At 35.4% G+C, this 20,128-nt stretch overlaps 1 protein-coding gene across 4 annotated transcripts in view; it reads left to right on the top strand.

Annotated features, from left to right (window-relative positions):
• The window catches only part of HOOK3 (hook microtubule tethering protein 3), a 105,379-nt gene that overhangs the window by 59,030 nt on the left and 26,221 nt on the right, over positions 1–20,128 (top strand). For all 4 annotated transcript variants that reach the window (XM_032329199.1, XM_032329197.1, XM_032329200.1 and 1 more), the window contains exons 11-15: positions 759–960; positions 5,266–5,376; positions 6,005–6,092; positions 13,085–13,154; positions 15,673–15,813. In XM_032329199.1, the coding sequence (XP_032185090.1) occupies positions 759–960; positions 5,266–5,376; positions 6,005–6,092; positions 13,085–13,154; positions 15,673–15,813 (612 nt within the window). The remainder of the gene's footprint in view (positions 1–758; positions 961–5,265; positions 5,377–6,004; positions 6,093–13,084; positions 13,155–15,672; positions 15,814–20,128) is intronic.

Genomic DNA, 20,128 nt, shown 5'->3' with positions numbered 1-20,128 from the left:
CATTGTCTCCTACTGCATCAAGGAAAGGGGCCATGAACTGTGGGACTCTCTATGTCCTGTAGTTCCTGCAGCTAACTGCCCTGCGTTCCCACCCTCTTTTCATTTTTGCTTTTAGAATGTAGACTTGTTATTCTTTCGCACGTCTAGTACTAATTCCTTTTTAAGTGCTCTGGATCTCAACACTTCTTGCTTACACAAGGACTGTGTACATCAGTCATCATTTCTCTTAGCATCTGGATCTCCCACCTTAGCATATGTTTATATGTTTAGGTCTCTTTCCTCTTAGACAGAAAGACTTACTACTCTCTGCTTCCCTCCAAAACAAATTCTAGATCACACAAGGTGAAATCTACATTGTCTCCTTAACTCCCTAAAATTTGCCACCTCCTGCCCCCACTACTCCATGAAAAGAGCTGTTCCTGTGGTCATTAATAACATTCTAATTGCCAGATCATTTGGACCCTGCACAGTTTATTTTGCTTTTGAGCTACATGTGACTCTGCTCGTTACCCCTCCCACACACACACCACCAGCACCACTTGCTTTCCATAAATTACATAACATTCTCCATTACACATTTTGCTGTAATTTTGGTCGTCATTTTTAGCCTGAACAAAACATTAATCTGGAATCACCTTGGGTCTTATAATTTCATTAGCATGTGTTCTTTTCTGGCAGTCCCTCTTGGGTTAGCACTATTAAAACAGCTTTACAGCTCTGGATATGTTTCTGATTTCTGATTTCCCATCTCATTCTAGACATTCTTCTGATAAAGTGTCTAAACTAGAAGGCCAAGTGGAATCATATAAAAAGAAGCTAGAAGATCTTGGTGATTTGAGGCGTCAGGTTAAACTCTTAGAAGAAAAGAATACTATGTATATGCAGAACACTGTCAGTCTAGAGGAAGAGTTAAGAAAAGCCAATGCAGCTCGAAGTCAACTTGAGACATATAAGAGACAGGTAAAAAGAATAGTAACAAAGTTTCTTGATGATGTTTTCAGGCACGTTCTCCATTATAACCTTGTGGCTTACCAAAAATCCACTTACTTTTGTTTTCAAGGTATTGTATTTTACCTACGAAACTTAGGGTTTTTTTGTTGTTTTTTCTTAACTCAGTTTTAAATTTTAATTCCAATGTAGTTAACATTGAAACTTAATTCTTATCCAGTGGTTATTGACTAGTGTCCATAGCAGATCCTTCTGTTGTTTTTTATTTTTAAATTATTATGTAATACAAAATACACAGAAGTAAAAGAATGATACAAGTGTCTATGCTTAAAGAATAAAACAGACTCTTCCCCTCCCCATTATAGTAACCACTGTACTATTTTGTAGTTTTCATTCCATGCATCTCTTTATTCATTTGGTGCATATATATTAGTTCATATATATATAATGTATAACACTTTTGACATGGTTCAGAACTATATAAATGATATAATAAAAGGGCTCTTCTGTGATTTACTTTGCTCAGTGTATTTGGGAAATTTGTTTATGTTGATAGGTATAAAGATAGCTTTATTCATCTGTACCACTATATGCTATTCTTTGGAGTCACTATACCACAGTTTACCCATTTTCCCATTGAAGGACGTACAGGATGTTTTAACTTTTTTTTTTTTTTTTTTAATTTAAGTGCCACTATACATACAATGAGAACATGTACTCTTCTATACATGTGTGAAAGTTTTACAGCTATATGGAATCTCTTCCTTAGAGTATCTTCATTTAATTAGATATTGCTAAATTGTTCTTCAAAGTGACTGTATTACTAAACAGAAGTTTTATGAATTCCTCTTGTTCTGCATCATCACCAACACATAGTATTGTCATACTTGAAATTTTGCCAATTGGATGAATATGAAATAGTGTCTCCTCATGATTATACTTTGCATTACCCTAATTACAAATATATTTACTGATCACAGTTCTTTTGTGAATGGCCCACTTTAAATCTTTTATTCATTTTTACAACTATATTATTTTTTCTTACTGATTTCTGTAAGGTCTTTATATGTTCTTACTATTAATCTTTTGTCGGTTACACTTGCTGCGTTTATTTCCTGCCAATCTGTAACCTGTCTCTCTTTTTTTTTTTTTTTTTGAGATTAATTCTAAGATAATGAACTTTAAATATCTTTTTATGATCTGTACCTTTTATGTCTTAAATCATTTCCTACATAAGAGTGTAAGCCAACCTTTTATTTTCTTAACAAAGATTTAAAGTTTATTTTGCACAGTTAGGTCTCTTATCCACATGGAATTAGTTCTTGTGTAGGATGCTAGGTTAAAGATCCAGGTGAAACTTTATTATCTGTGTAGGCAACCATTCAACCTAGTGCCATTTATTTAATAGTTTCTTCCACAAGGACCTGCAATTCTATCTTACAAGTACCTATATTTTCCATCTTAAATGTAAGTTTGTTTCTTGGCACTCTCTTCTGTTTCACTGGTTTATTTGTCTAGTCTTACACCAATATCCCACTTATTATTATCTATAGTTTTTTAGTAATTTGATATTTGATAACACACACACCTTGTTCTTTTTCAAAACTGTCCATTAGGCCTTTTCCTTCCCTTTATACCCAAAACTTTTGGGAATTGGAATTACATTGATGCTGTTGATTAATTTGGGGAGAATTGACATCTTTACAACAGTGAATGTTCCTGTTGGTGAATACATCTTTCCATTTATTTAGGTCTTCAGTGTCTTTCAGTTAAGTTTTTATAAGTTTCTTCTAAATGTCATGTACATGTTTTGTTGATTTTATAACTGCAGTTAGCAAAATAAAAGATCATTTTTAGTCGCTCATTTAAATGATTGAAATTGATTTTTATGTACATTTTACAACCATACCAGATTCTCATATTACTTCTAATAATGTCTGTAGGGTCTCTCATCAGAAGTCATAGACAAATTAGAGCAGTTTTGTTTGTTTCTTTCTACTCCATACCCTTTTTCTTTTTAATCAACACATTTGACTTGTAATACAGCTCTGAATAGAATTAATCATAGTAGACAACCATTTCTTGTTGATTTTATACAGAATGCTTTAAATGTTTTACCAGCATATTATTAGCATGTTGAACTCCAGTTGTTTATCTTAAATGGAGGCTGAATTTAATCAGCTCCTTTTCCTATACCCTGGAGAGATACCTGTACTACTATTCCTTTCTATTAATGTGATTAATTATATTAATGTATTGTTGATGCTTAAACCATCCTTGTATTCCTGAGTTAAACTTCATAGAGTCACTGAGAGTTTGTTGTTTTCACATTGTTAGTTTTGCTTTGTTCATTTTATGTAGAATCTTTTTCCTCTATGATTCACTTGAAGTTCTCTATCTCATACTTTCCTGATCTGATTTTGGTATCAAAACTATATACTAGCTTAAAATGAGTCGAAGAAGTTTTAGTAGAACAGCTCTGTACACCATGAATGACTGGCAAATTTTTTTGCTGGCTACATTACTTTCCCACATTTTATTATAAACTTTTCAACACACAGTAAAGTTGAAAGAATTAGTGAACTTGAACATGGCCTGAGAAATTACCCCAAATAAATGTACCCCAGGAAAACTATGTGTGAAATTTAAACATATTAAATTAAAATGGGATGATTTAATTAGGGTTTCAGAAGAGAGAACAGCAAGAGTTAAAGAAAGACATTTGAAGAAAAGAATGCCTGAACAGGAGCGCCTGAGTGGCTCAGTTGGTTAGGCATCATCTGCCTTCAGCTCCAGTCATGATCCCAGGGTCCTGCTTCTCCCTCTTCTTCCTCCTTGTGCTCTGTGTACACCACCCCCATCAAATAAATAAATAAAGGAAAAAAAACCTGAACATATTTTAGAACTAATGAAGTACATTACAGATAGTATTAACAATGAATTACAAAACAAATAAGGAGTCAATAACTTGAAATATTGCAGTACAATTCTATAATATATGAATTCTCTCTACCTATTTTGATCTGTGGCTTAATGTATTTTTTCAATGATAGTATCTTTCTTTCCACAGGTTCTCTGAGTGTTCTTTCAAACCTGCCTGATCATCTTCCTTTCATAATTTAGATTTGTGTCTCTATTCTCTTTATGTATTAATCTTTGTATTTTATAACTGATAATTCCAATCAAATCTTTATAGGTCTTACTCTACTACTTTATTGTTACTACTGTTAATGTTTTCCTAACTGGTAGTTATGGTCGCTTCTTTATGGCCTTCGCTCTTTCATTTGGCTCATCTTTCTCTTTAGGAATACTTGGGGGTTTGGTTGATTTTGTGTTTGCTTTGATTAGGCCATGTATTTCACAGCACTACCAACCAAGACTAAATTAATTGCTTGAGTTAAGATTTGCAAGATAAATCATGTGATAAAAACGAAAACAAATCTGCCTATTAGCAGGCCATAGTTAGAATCAGAATTTCAAGTTACACTTCATTAAACCCAGAGCACTCACTGTAAGACAGGCAATCTTCCTTAACTGTTTTCCCAGCTAATGGATTTTTTTCCTAACCAACCTGTTTACTGACTCAGCACCTTTTAAAGTACAAGGTGGTGTAACAACATCTTCTTTTACTTATTTATTTTTTTAAAGATTTATTTATTTGACAGAGAGAGATCACTGTAGAGAGGCAGGCAGAGAGAGAAAGAGAGGAAAGCAGGCTCCCTGCTGAGCAGAGAGCCCAATGCGGGACTCGATCCCAGGACCCTGAGATCATGACCTGAGCCGAAGGCAGCGGCTTAACCCACTGAGCCACCCAGGTGCCCCACAACATCTTCTTTTAAATTTGGAGTTCTAGATTCCTGGTATTAACAGTTGGTAGGTGCCTCATGATACTGCATAGCTTCCACACAAACTTCTCACTGCAGTTTTTGCCCCTGAAGGTTTCCCTTACTTTCTTATAAGCTTAGCTGTGCAATTGGACTGTTTTCCGTTCATGTTTCTTTGGCTTTGTGCTCAAAGAGTTTGAGACTCCTTTGTTACCTGTATAATAGGATATGGAAGCCTGTTCTATAGGTTCTTTCATGATTTTGTACATTACTACTCTGGATGATCTGGTTTTAGAATCCATAATGCCTGGGCAGATGTTTTCTACTAGATCTCTTGTTGGGATAGGCTGCTATGTCATACAATTTTTTTTTTTTTTTTTTTTTTTTTTTTTAGTATATATGGGGCAGGGAGTTTTCATAGTTCTGCAAAAGAAAACAATGAAAATTTTTAATGTTTCAAATTATACAAATTAATGGTACCTTTCTGAATCAGGTAGTAGAACTACAAAATAGATTATCTGAAGAATCGAAGAAAGCAGATAAATTAGATTTTGAATATAAGCGGCTAAAAGAAAAAGTTGACAGTCTTCAAAAAGAAAAGGATGTGAGTATAAGGCGTTTTGGCTTTGAGCACTGTTAAAATTAAGATAATGATATTTGATGCCTTCTATTAATAAATTAATTAGAGATCCTGTTTGTTTTTAAATTATAGATTAACATGTGTTTCACAAATAAATCTAAAATAGAAGATTAAAAGAATATTTTTGGTTACACTAATTTCTTTTGTATATCTTTATCTTTTTTATTACTGTTGCTTCTTATACATTGTTCTCCTCATTACTTTCTAAAAATTTGTGTAGCTTTTTGTTTTCTGTAGAGTTAATACAGAGAACACAATATTTTTTTTGTTCAGCAAATTTTGAATCTTTTTAAAATGTTTACTTTGTAATGGTTAATGAATATTTAAAGGCTTTGCTGTTTGATTTTTTTATGTCTAATGAAAGGAATGTCATTTATGTAATGTACTTATGTTAAGGTAGTGTAGACACTTTTGTTTCTTATGTTTAACTGTGGATAACATTGTCTTACACATTATGATCTTTCTGTGGAAGATCAAAAGGTGAAACATGCTCATTTTCCCTGATGTTCATCATTCTCTTAGGTAAGGCAGAGGCCACTGATGAATAAATTTATAAAACTTATAGCTTTCCTTCTTTTTAATGTCCCTCCAGAGGTTAAGAACAGAAAGGGATTCTCTGAAGGAAACCATTGAAGAGCTTCGTTGTGTACAGGCTCAAGAAGGACAACTCACAACTCAAGGTAGAAACTTTTCAGTAGCCAGGATTATTTATTTCTTATGGTAACAGTAGAAATTTTAGCTTCAGGGACTCCTGGGTGGCTCACTTGGTTGAGTGGCCAACTCTTTTTTTTTTTTTTTTTTTTTTTAAGATTTTATTTATTTGACAGACAGAGATCACAGTAGGCAGAGAGGCAGGCAAAGAGAGAGGAAGGGAAGCAGACTCCCTGCCGAGCAGAGAGCCCGATGTGGGGCTCGATCCCAGGACTCTGGGATCATGACCTGAGCCGAAGGCAGAGGCTTAACCCACTGAGCCACCCAGGTGCCCCGAGTGGCCAACTCTTGATTTTGCGTCAGGTTATAATCTCAGAGTCCTGGGATCAAGCCCCATGTTGGGCTCCACACTAAGTAGGGAGTCTGCTTGAAGATTCTCCCTCTGCCCCTATCCTCCTCCACCACACTTGCATGCTCTCTTTATCTCTCTAAAATAAATTAATTTTTTTTTTTTAAGATTTTATTTATTTGACAGACAGAGATCACAAGTAGAAAGAGAGGCAGGCAGAGAGAGAGGAGGAAGCAGGCTCCCCTCAGAGCAGAGAGCCCGATGTGGGGCTCGATCCCAGGACGCTGGGATCATGACCTGAGCCGAAGGCAGAGGCTTTAACCCACTGAGCCACCCAGGCACCCCTAAAATAAATTAATTTTTTAAAAAATTTAGATTCATTTTAAAGTGCTTGTACCAATGGATGGAAATGAAAAATCAGTGAACAGGCCATGAAGTTGATATAAATTCTAAACTGTTACCCAGATTTTATGGCAAATAGGCTGTAGTAATGAGACCAGATTTACTTGCCCATTTTGTATTTTAATTATATTTAAATATTGAATTTTGTTAGGTCAAAGCGTAAACATTTGTTAAGTCACCTGCATTAATAATAAACCTGGAAAGTTATTCTGGCAAGTTTCTTATGACCGCCTTAAAAGTCAAACTTTCTAAGTCAGTGGGGTTTTGGGGTTTTTTTTCCCACCTGAGATGTGGGGTGGATATCAGTCCATTACAGGACTTCTGTCCAAAGTAGAGCTCTGCTGTTCTCACAGGGGAGGAGCAGCACTTAGCTCAGAGTTAGTCCCTCCCACTTTTGTCATCATGCTGGCAGATGTGGAACCCGAACAGTGACTTGCACAGCTTCACAGTTGTTTGTGCCCCTCTAGTATCCAGCCCTTGGCTTTTCAGTTACCTGAAACTGGAATTTCCTCCTGACTACACCCTCCTTTTTCTCCTCCTCATTCATTCTACCTGTTGATTTCACCTTTAACCCCCTCTTTGTTGTTTCTGTTGATAAGCTGGACAGTTCTCTTCTGGCCCCTTTTTCCAGCTCACACAGTCTGCCAAGCAGCCATTTTAACTGTTTTCCTCACCACTGTCTTTCCTTATCTTGAAAACTTGTGAAACCCCAATTCAGATAGCCTAAAGTTTTTTTCTCTATTCCAAATTAACCAGGGCCTGCTAAAGACAATTATATCTTTCTCTTTTTTCTTTTTTTTTTTTTAAAGGTATAATTGGCATGTAACATTATGTTACTTTCAGGTATAGAATCTAATGATTAATTATTTGTATATATTCTAAAATGATCACCACACTAAGTCCAATTAACATCCATCAACATACATAGTTAGAAAATTTGCTTCTCTTGTGATGAGAACTTTTAAGATCTATTCTCAGCAACTTTCAGATATGTAATACAATATTATTAACTATGGTCACCATACTGTGTACATTATATCCTTGTGACTTAGTTATATTGTATCTGGAAGTTTGTACCTTTTGACCCCCTTCACCCATTTTTCCCACCCTCTACATCCCACCGCTGGCAGCCACCAATCAGTTCTCTATTTGTGAGGTTGGGGTTTTTTTTGTTCTTGTTTTTTGTTTTGTTTTCTTTAGCATCCACATACAAGTGTCATCACAGAGTAGGTCTGTATGTATCAGACATACATCTATTTTCCTGTATTTGAGTTATTTCACTTAGTGTCATGCTCTCAAGGTTCATAATACCACAAATGGCAAGATTTCATTCTTTTTATGACTGAATAGTATTTATACACACAAACACTTGCCCCCTACAGTTTGTTTATTCATTTATCAATTGATGAAACTTAGGTTGTTTCCATGTCTTAACTATTGTAAATAGTAAGAGCACAGATATTTTCTCAAGTTAGTATTTTCATTTATTGTCTATAAATTCCCAGAAGAGGAATTGCTGGGTCATTTGCTATTTCTATTTTTAATTTTTTAAGGATCCTCCATACTGTTTTCCACAGTGACTACACCAGATTACATTCCTTCCAAAAGTGCACAAAGTTTCTCTTTTCTCCACATCATCACAGCTTATTATCTCGTCCTTTGGATAATAGCTACTCTAACAGGTGTGAGGTGACATCTCATTGTAGTTTTGATATGCCTCTCCCTGATGATGAGTGATGTTGAACATCTTTTCATGTGTGTGTTGGCCATCTGTTTGTCTTTGTAAAAATACTTATTCATATCCTCTGCCCATTTCTTAATTGTTTTTGCAGTTGAGTTGTATGAGTTCTTTGTTTTCAGTATTAATCCCTTATCAGATGTATAGTTTGCAAGTATTTTCATCCATTTATTACATTGCCTTTTCATCTTGTTCATAGTTTTCTTTGCTGTGCAAAGGTTTTTTAGTTTATAGTAGTCAGAAATAGATTTTTGCTTTTGAGAAAAGTATGTATTTTTACACACACATACACACACATAATTTTTTCTGAATGTAATTGGACCCTTGTTGCTGCTTGGTAATCCTTTCATGTATCTCTAACCAACTGTATGAGATTTCCCAAAATTTAGGCATCAGCCTAAGCCTTAATTCTTTAACTCTCAGCTCCTTTGTCATCAAGAGAGACCATCTTATTTAAATTTACACATTTGTTTTTTTGCTACCTATAAACCTCTTACATTTTAACCTTATTTATGTATATGTTGTTGACCTAGGAATTTTGCTCTGAAAATTTACCGTAATGAATTAAAGCGTTATTTACAATATTAAAATTTAGAAACAACCTAAAAGTTAGTAGTCTTATTCAACTGTATCCTGTAGAGCCATTAAAAAGAATGAAGTAGATCATACATGCCTGACATGGAGAGTTGTGTATGTTATATCAACTTTAAAAAAAAGTTGGTGACATTGTGATAAACTTAGCAAGAGTGTTCTAAGAAATAGAAGGAAACTTCCTGAACCTGATCAAGTATAACTATGAAAAACCTACAGCCAACCTGATACTTACTGCTTTTCCCCTAAGATCAGAAACAAGGCAAGGATGATCACTTTTTTTTTCCCCTATTTTGTTATTATTTACTAAGCTCCAATATAGTTAACATACAGTGTTATATTGGTTTCAAGTCTACAATATAGTGATTCAGGAATTCTGTACATTTCTTAGTGCTCATCAAGATAAGTGTACTTAATCCCCATCACCTATTTCATCTATCCCTCCGCTTTCCCTCTGGTAAGTTGTCTGTTCTCTGTAGTTGAGTGAGAGTCTACTTTTAGGTTTGTCATTTTCTTTTTCTTTTTCTTTTCTTTTTTTTTTCTTTTTTTTTTTTCTTTTTTTTTTGAGAGAGATAGAGAGTGGAAGCAAGGAGGGACCAAGGGAGAGGGAGAGAGAGAATCTTAGCATTATACTCTCTAGCTCCATCCATGTTGTTGCAAATGGCAAGATCTCATTCTTTCTAATGACCAAATACTATTCCAGAGTGTGTGTGTGTGTGTGTGTGTGTGTGTGTGTGTGTGTGTACCACCTCTTCTTTATCCATTTATCTATCATTGGATACTTTGGCTGCTTCCATAATTTGGCTGTGGTAAATAATGCTGCAGTAAACATGGGGGTGCATATAAGGATGTTCACTCTTGCCACTTCTCTTCATCATAGTATCAGAGTTTCTAGGCAGTACAGTCAGGCAAGAAAAGAAATAAAAGGCATTCAGATTGGAAAGGAGGATGTAAAAAAAAGATCATAGAACTAGTAAATGAGTTCAGCAAAGTCTCAGGATAAAAGATTGGTGTATAAATACCAACTATATTTCTGTGTACTACTAGTAAATAATATGAAAATGAAACTACAGTAGTATCATAATGATTTAAATGCTTGGGAATAGGTTTAACAAAGTGTAAGACTTGTATACTGAAAATTATAAATCATTGCTGACATAAAGACCTAGGTATATGGGGACTCCTGGGTGGCTCAGTCAGTTAAGTGCCTGCCTTCAGCTGAGGTCATGATTACCAGGGTCCCAGGGTTGAGTCCCACATCAGGCTCCCTGTTCAGCATGGAGCCTGCTTCTCCCTCAGCCTGCCGCTGCCCCCCTGCTTACACTCACTCTCTCTCACTCTCTCTCTGACAAATAAGTAAATAAAACCTTTAAAAAAAAATCTAGCCATATGGAGAGACAGTCCATGTTCTGGTATCAGAAAATTAACTAGTTAAGATTGCAGTTCTCTTTATGATTTAAAGATGTGCAATCCCAGTCAGATTCTTAGCACACTTCTTTTGTAGGAATGGACAAGCTAATCCAACAATTTATATGATACTTCAAAGGAGATAGTATAACAAAAAAATATATATATATCATGGAAAGGAAAAGTTTGGACAGCTCACACATTCTAGTTTCAAAACAATAAAACTACTATAATTGAAATGCATGAAATTCACGTAAGGATAGACATCTCGAGATAATAGTGTAGCACATGAATAAAATGAAGGAAAAAATCACCTGATCATCTCAATTGATACAGAAAAGGCATTTGACAAAATCTAACACCCTTTCATCATAAAATACATGCACACACACACCACAAACACTCAATAAATTAGGGAGAGTAAAAGAAAGGGAATTTCCATAACGTGATAAAAACTATATATGACAAACCCACAGTGCACATCATACTCAGTGAATGCTTTTCCTTTAAGATTAGAAGCAAGACAATTACACCAACTACCACCACTTCTATACTTCTATTCAAAATAGCACAGATGTCTAGCCAGAGCAATTAGACCAAATTTTTTTTTTTTTAATCTGAATTGGAAAGGAAGAACTAAAACTATCTCTGCAGATGACATGATCACCAAAATTAAAAAACATCTCTTGGAACTAATAAAATGAATTCAGCAAATTTGCAGGAATACAACTCAGTTACATTAGCTACAGAAATAAATATATATGCATACACTAATAATGAACAATACAAAAAGGAAATTAAAATTTTATTTACAATAGGATCAAAAGGAATAAAATATTTGGAAATAAATTTAACCAAGGAGGCGAAGACTTGCACCCTGAAAACTGCAAAAGTATTGAGATAACAATACTACCAAAAGCAATCTATAGATCCAGTACAGTCCTTACTAAAATATTAATGGCATTTTTGCAGAAATAGAAAAACCCATCCTAAATTCATATGGAAGGTCAGTGGACCCTGACTAGCCAGAGTAGTCTTGAAAAAGATTGGGAGAGCAATCAAAGCAGTGGGTATAGGCATTAAGGACAGTCATGTAGACCGATGGAATAGAATAGAGAGCCCAGAAATAAACCCTCCTATATATGGTCAGTTGATTTTCAGAAACAGTGTGAAGACCATTCAGTGGTGGAACTGAAAGTCTTTTCAACATACTATGCTGGAAAAACTGGATATCCACATCCAAAAGCATAAAGTTGTACCTTATGCCATATTTAAAAAATGAACTCAAAATGGGTAAAAGACCTAAATGTAAGGGTTAAAACTATAAAACTTATAGAAGAAGATGGAGAATTGTAATGCCTCTGGATCTACTTCTTGGAATTGATACCAAAAGCATAAGACAATAAATGAGGAGTTGGACTTCATCAAAATTAAAAACTTTGTGCATCAAAGAACAGTATTGATAGTGAAAAGACAACCCATAAAATGGGGAGAAAATATTTGTAAATCATCTATTCAGTGATTGATTTCCAGAATATATAAAGAATTTATACAACTCAACAACAGCAAAGAAATAACTAAGTTCACTAATGGTTAAAGCACTTGAATAGATGTATCTCCAAAGAAAATACACCCAAAAAAAAAAACAAGACCACATGAAAAGCTGCTTAATATCATTGTCATTAGAGATATGCAAATCAAAACCACAGTGAGATGGTTCTCATCCATTTGGAATGGATTATTACCCAAAAAAGAGAAACAGAAAGAATTCTTGGGAAGCATGTAAGAAATTGGAACTCTCATGCCTTGCTGGTAGGAATGGGTGGTTCTTCAAAAAGTTAAATATAAAATTACCACATGATCCAGCAACTTCATTCCAAAGTAAATATCCAATTCAAAGCAAGGACTCAAGCAAATACTAGTTTACCAATGTTTGTAGCAGCATTATTCACAGTAGCTAAAAGATGGAAACAACCTGAGTATTCCTCAGCAGATGAACAGATCAAGAAAATGTACATATATTTATTTGTATACATATACGTAGCAAATGGAATATTATTTGGCCATGAAAAGAAATGAAGTGTGATAAATTCTGTAACATGTTTGAGTTTATAGAACATTCTGAATGAAATAATCCAGACACCAAAGGATAAATGTTGGTATGATTTAACTTAGGTATCTAGAATGGGCAGATTTATTGAGACAGACAGAAAGTAAAATAAAGATTATGGGGGCTAAGGAAGAAGGGAATCCAGGAGTTATTATTTAATGGTTATTAATTTGTGTTTTGGGGTAAGGAGTTTTGGAAATAAGTAGGGGTTCCACGGCATAGTGAATGGAGTTACTGCCACTCAGTTATACACTTCACAATTGTTAAATGACAATAAGGTGACTGTAACATGGTCTTTTACATAACTAAAACAAAGACTTTAAATGTTAAAATTTTTAATGCTTAAAGTCAAGTTTCATGTAGAAACTAAAGGAATTCAGTGTACTCTCTCTACAACCTTGGATCCTTGTTTGTGTATTTATAGGGTTAATCCCTCTGGGAAGTCAAGAATCTTCAGATAGTCTGGCAGCAGAGATTGTTACACCTGAAATCAGGTAAGGAGATCATGAAATTCAGTCGTGCTGCACAGTATTCCTGGAGGAAACTTATCCCTCTGCAGTATAAAGAGAATCCGTTTCTTACTCATTTTTATTAACGGTTTCAACATGAACTCAGTATTTAATGTCTGTGTTTGCACCTTTTCAGTTGGCTGAAGAGACTTGATTTTTCCGTTTCAGTAGGACAACATTTGACACATTCACAGCAAACTAATATATTCATGATTGGATATCCTTACGAGACATTTCGCTGTGAAACCACTTGGCTTAAAAACAATGGTTATGCGTAGCCAACGGCCTGCGAAATTAGTCACTAAAATTTATTTCTTAATTACATGAAATGGTCTGGGAAAGATATAATAGAAATATCTCCCCATTTTTACTACTCTTGCCTCGATATTACCTTACATTCTTATTTAGTCATAGCATTTGTAAAATTCCATTTTTTCACTATATACCTGGTTTGATATGGAAGAATGAAGAATGAAGGGAGAGGCACCAGGTGTCCGGCAGAAAGAGGATGGTTAATCCTGAATATTGCTTTTACCTTCTTTGGGACTATTTGCCCCCTTTAAAAATTGACACTGGCCTTGACTCTTCATAGCATCTTTGAGGGGTATTAGATGAAATAAGAGTTATGTAAGAGTTTTATGAAGTCTGAAAGTTCCCATAGGCATTTAGTTACTTGTTGAGAAAATGTCGACAAAATTTATTCTTGTTAACATTTATTTAAGGAGGACAAACAAAAGGAGTATAATGCAGCACCAACACTGGAAGCCTCTTATATACATTTTACTTTTCTACCATCTGATGTGGTGCTTTATTATTGGGCCAATAATATTTGTAGAATGAATGAACATTTTTTTATTTATGAATGCTTCCAAGTACATGGCTATACCAAAAAAATAAAAGTTTTGGAGTGCCTGGGTGGCTTAGTCGGTTAAGCATCTGACTCTTGATTTCAGCTCAGGACATGATCTCAGGGTCATGAGATCGAGCTTTGGTGCTAGGTGTAATCTGCTTAAGATTTTCTCCCTCTCTCCCTCCTCCCATTCCCCCACTCATGCATACACACTCATTCTCTCATCCATAAGTAAAGAAATAAAAATTTTAAAAACCAATTTTTTTTTTAAAGATTTTATTTATTTATTTTTTATGGTGCCCCATAAAAACAATTTTTAAGGAAGCTTTCAGGTTATACCGTTGATTCAGAGGTGCTGAACCTGATGAAGAGAAAAATTATATTCAACAAATGAAATGGCTTTTTTGAGTATGACTCAATACAAATTCAAATATACTGTTTCCAGAAGAGCCATCAAGAAAATGAAATGGTGGGCGCCTGGGTGGCTCAGTGGGTTAAGCCACTGCCTTCGGCTCAGGTCATGATCTCAGGGTCCTGGGATCGAGTCCTGCATCGGGCTCTCTGCTCAGCAGGGAGCCTGCTTCCATATCTCTCTCTCTCTCTCTCTCTCTCTCTCTGCCTGCCTCTCCATCTACTTGTGATCTCTCTCTATCAAATAAATAAATAAAATCTTAAAAAAAAAAAAGAAAACAAAAAAATAAAACACTTTAAAAATTAAAAAAAAAGAAAGAAAATGAAATGGTAAAAGAGATGAAATATAGCACTGTATTAGTTGAAGGTGTACAACTTGATAATATATGTCTGTATTGTGAAATGATCACTGCAATAAATTTAGCTAACATTCATCACCACACATAATTACAATTATATTTTCTTGTGGTGGTACAGCTTTTCCTTTGAGCAGTTAGGCAGATTATGGATATTGTCTACAAATATCCACAAAATTCCTTTCTAGAATTAATCCTAAGGAAATAACCAATAAAGCTGATTGTTATTAATATGTTAAAGTTCAGAATTGATAACAATCAAATTCTGAATAATTGGGCATTGATTAAATAAATAACAATTCATCTATATTGTTTAACGTGTCATTTAAAGTATTATATTACCATTGATGTGTAATATTTAATGATATGAAAAGATTGTGAATAAGTGTAAATAGCAGATGCAGCACTAATAATCCAGCCTGTTAGCAAGAATTCAGTTTACCATATTTATAGGAATGGGTGGAATCCATATCTTGAAGGAATTCTTCATTGAATATTATATCTTGCCACCAAGTGATTAGCAGTTCAAGAGCGTAGCATTAGAGACCATGTTTTTTTATGAGAACCAAGGAACAAATATATATAGATGCATTCATAGATTAAACATTTAAACCAAAAAGTAAATAAAATTTTGAAATGGCATTAATTACAAATCATAATATTTGAAGACATTGTTATCTTCGGATTATCCATTCTGAAAAGAACATACTAAAGACCTGAAATGTAAAATCTTAGCCAATTACAAGAGCTAAATTCTTTGCAGGGTTTTTTGTTTTTTGGTTTTTTCTTTTCTGTTCTCTGTGTCAAATCTGTAATTGTGCATAGCTGGATTTTGATAATATGGTATTAATGTGCCATGTAACCAGTTTTTCTTTTGCTCATTCAGGGAGAAACTTATTCGTCTTCAGCATGAGAATAAGATGTTAAAAATCAACCAAGAGGGTTCAGACAATGAAAAAATCGCCTTATTGCAGAGTCTTCTGGATGATGCAAATCTCCGCAAGAATGAACTGGAGACAGAGAACAGGTAGGAGCGTGTGTAGATGGCAGCATTGAGGCACAGATTTTCTCTGTTTTTCTTGATGTTGATTCCCTTAAACACAGATTTTAATTGTATTTTGAATACGGATAATGTGTTATTCCATTTCGTGTTGAGAGGGATTAATCCATTTTCCTACTTATGAACAGATTTGTGGATAAGTATTCTGCCTCTTTACAGCAGCATTTCCCTGTTTATATCTTCACGCAGAATGATATCAGACCCCTCCCCTTTTTCCTTTCTATTTGCTGATTAAAAGTAGAGGATTAAAGAGTCTGATCATTAATTCAGTCTTCCACAACAACTTGAGTTCTGTGTATTACTAGATTAATAAAGTTTACCCTGTTTTTATAAGCCAATATGTTGAAGGATCAGTTGATGTGAGAAAAAAAGGATCCATCATAACTGAATTGACAAGAACTTTTTAAAAAATCTTGTTTTTTGTGAGCTTTAAATGTCATTCATCTTATAAACAATTACGAGAGTTTAGAATCTGCAAATTAAACAAGAAAACCACTTTTCTGCTTGTACGTTTTCAGTGTATCGAATTATGCAGTCATTCAAAACTACTGTAAAGCAGTAGCTTACTCTGGAAAGTATTACTTTTACATTTTGTTGTGAAAGTCTTTTGTGTTCTTTACCTTTTTGGAAATGTTTCTTAGATAACGAACATATGGTGTCTTTTCCTTTCCGTAGTGCTGTGATGTGCTATAATTTTTGAGGGATTTGACATTTTTATTAATGGTTTCCTAGTTTGCCTGATAATACAGATTCTTTGTTTATTATGCCTAATTGATTTGGCACTTCCCAGGTGTGAGTCAGTCTTGTGAGTCCACATTGTTTTTTACAATTTTACATGTCCTGCCCTTCTTTTAATTTTTAAAGCTGCTGAGGTAGAATCGGCAAACAGTATAAATACCAGGGTAATTATTAGAGCACGGTTAAGCATAAACAGAAGGAGAACAGTTTTATGTGAATTCTTAGAGCATAATGAATGAATACTTTTTAAAAATACTTAGAAAAAGTTTTTAAAAAGGAAGAAAAGGGAATTTCAGAAAGCAGCTCTCAGTCCCACAGTCCCATGGTGAGAGCACCATCAACATCCTTTGCCTCTAGGCTATATTTTAACCATCTTACAGGAAGGCCTTCTCTGTACCCTGATTTTTTTCCAGTGAATCAGTACCCACAACTTCCTTTATAATGCTTTTCATTGTTCACAGGCTTTATAGTTATTGGCCTTCTCTCATCAGAAACAAAACAACTACTTGTCATTTGAACAGCACTCATGTTGTAGGTGACGGAGTATCTCCCAAGTCCTGATGGCATTTACAGCTGTTTACAACTTAGTATTGTTTGTTCTCTCTCTCTTTTTTTAATCATTTTACCTTCTCTTACTTCTCCATCATGATCAGTGTACTCTCTAATCCCAATCCCTTCTTTCCCCCATCCCCACACCCACCTCCCTTCTGAAAACCATCAGTGTGTTCTTTATGGTTAAGAGTCTGTTTCTTGGTTTGACTTCTTTTTCTTTCCTTTGCTTTTTTGTTTTGTTTCTTAAATTCCACGTATGAATAAAATATAGTATTTGTCTTTCTCTGGCTGACTTACATCACTTAACATTATACTCTCTAGCTCTCTGATGTCATTACAAATGGCAAGACTTCATTCTTTTTTATAACTGATATTCCATTGTATATGTACCTTTATCTGTTCACCTATCAGTGGGCATTTGGCTGCTTCCATAGTTGGGCTGTTGTAAATAATGCTGCAGTAAACATCAGGCTGCATGTATCCTGTTGAATTAGCATTTTTGTATTTTGGGGTAAATATCCAGTAGTGCAGTTACTGGATCATAGGGTGGCTATATTTTTAACTTTCTGGAGGTTCTGAGGAACCTCCATGCTGTTTTCCTTGGTGGCTGCACCGCACTACAACAGTGCGGGAGGGTTCCTTTCTCTCCATTGCTCATCAACACTTGTTTCCTGTGTCTTTAATTTTAGCCGTTCTGACAGGTGTGGGGTGATACCTCATTGTAGTTTTGATCTGCATTTCCCTAATGATGAGTGATGTTGAGCATCTTGTCACGCATCTCTTGGCCATCTAGATGTCTTCTTTGGAGAAATGTCTGTTCATGGGGCACCTGGGTGGCTTGGTTGGTTAAGTGTCAGAGTTCGCTTGGGTTATGATCTCAGGGTCCTGAAACTGAGCCCCACATCAGGTTCCCTGCTGAGCAGGGAGTCTGCTTTTTTCCTCTCTCTCTCCCTTTTGCCCCTCCCCCTGCTCATGCTCACTTGCTCACTCTCTCAAATCTATAAATAAAATGTTAAAAAAAGAAATGTCTCTTTGTGTCTTCTGCCCTTTATTTAAATTGAATTTTTTGGGTTTTGGTTGTTGAGTTGTATATGTTTTCTGTATCTTCTGGATACTAACTTTTTTTTTTTTTTTGAAGATTTTATTTATTTATTTGACAGAGAGAGAGAGATCACAAGTAGGCAGAGAGAGAGAGAGGGATTAGCAGGCTCCCTACTGAGCAGAGAGCCCAATGTGGGGCTGGATCCCAGGACCCTGAGATAATGACCCGAGCAGAAGGCAAAGGCTTAACCCACTGAGCCACCTAGGCGCCCCGAGGATACTAACTCTTTATCAGATATGTCCTTTGAAAATATCTTTTCCCATTCTATAGGTTATCTTTTAGTACTGTTGTTTGCTTGCTTTGCTGTGCAGAAACTTTTTATTTTGAGGTAGTCCCAGGAGTTTGTTTTTGTTTTTGTTTCCCTGCTTCACAAGACATATCTAGAAAAATGTTGCAATGGCTGAAGTCAGATTACTGCCTGCACTGTCTTTAAGGATTTTTATGGTTTTAGGTCTCACATTTAGGTCTTCCATCCATTTTGAGTTTATTTTTGTGTATGGTATATGTTTGGATGATCTGTCCATTGATGTAAGTGGGTGTTCCAGTCCCCTACTATTACTGTATTACTATAGATGAGTTCTTGTTGGTTATTAACTGTTTTATGTATTTGGTTCTCCCGTGTTGGGTACATAAATTTTTTAAATTGTTATATCCTCTTATTGGATTGTCCCCTTATATAGTGTCCTTCTTTTTCCCTTGTTACTGTCTTTTTGTTGTTGTTTTTTAAAGAGCATTTATTTGAGGGGTGCCTGGGTAGCTTGGTCGATTAAGTGTGTGCCTTCAGCTCAGGTCATGATCCCAAGGCCCTGGAATGAGGCTCCCTACTCAACGGGATGCCTGCGTCTCCCTTTCCCTGCTTGTCCTCTCTCGCTTTCTCTCTCTCAAATAAAGATTTTACTTATTTGAGAGAGCAAGAGAGCATGAGTCAGGGTGAGGGGCAGGAGAAGCAGACTCCTCGCTGAGCAGGGAGCCCAGTGCGGGGCTCAAGCCCAGGACCCTGAGACCAAAACTTAAGCCAAAGGCAGATGCCCAAACAACTGAGCCACCCAGGTGCCCCTACAGTCTTCATTTTTAAGTCTACTTTGTCCATTATAAGTAATGCTACCCCAGCTTTCTTTTGACAGCTATTTGCATGATAAATCTTTCTCCATCCCCTTTCAATCCGCAAGTATCTTTGGGTCTCAAATGAGTCTCCTGTAAGGAGCATATAGATGGGTCTTGTTTTTCTATCTACTGTTAGCCTGTGTGTTTTAATTGGAGCTTTTAGTCCATTTACATTCAGTGTCGTTATTGATAAATATGTATTGCTGGTTTTGTTACTTGTTTTGTGGTTGTTTCTATAGTTTTTCTGTGATCCTTTCTTCCCTTGCTCTATTTCATGATTTATTGGCTTTCTTTCATGATATATTTGGATTCCTTTCTCTTAATTCTTTGCATATCTATTATTGGTTTTTGATTTGTGGTTACCATTAGGTTTGTATATCATATCCTCTGCATATAGCAGTCAGTATATTAAGTTTAAACCCATTTTTTACTCCTCTGCCCCACTGCATGTTTTAGGCATGTGGTGTCATGTGTTATATCCTTTCATGAACCCCTTGACTGAATTTTACAGAAATACTTATTTTTACTACTTTTGTGTTTTTTACTTCTCATACTCCCTTATGGCCTTTCCTATCTACTCAAGAGTTCCCTGTCATATTTCTTGTAGGACTGGTTCAGTGGTCATGAATTCCTTTAGTTTCTGTCTGAGAAACTATCTGTCCTTCCATTCTGAATGATAGCCTTGTGGGATAGAATGTTCTTGGCTACAGATTTTTCCCTTTGAGCATGTATAATATCATGCCACCCTTCTGTCCTGTGAGGTTCCTGCTGAGAAATCTGCCAATA

This window comes from Mustela erminea, chromosome 21 (genome assembly GCF_009829155.1).
Source record: "Mustela erminea isolate mMusErm1 chromosome 21, mMusErm1.Pri, whole genome shotgun sequence".
Lineage (NCBI taxonomy): Eukaryota > Metazoa > Chordata > Mammalia > Carnivora > Mustelidae > Mustela > Mustela erminea.
Note: the sequence above shows the minus strand (reverse complement) of the source record. Positions and strands in the feature narration are given on the sequence as shown.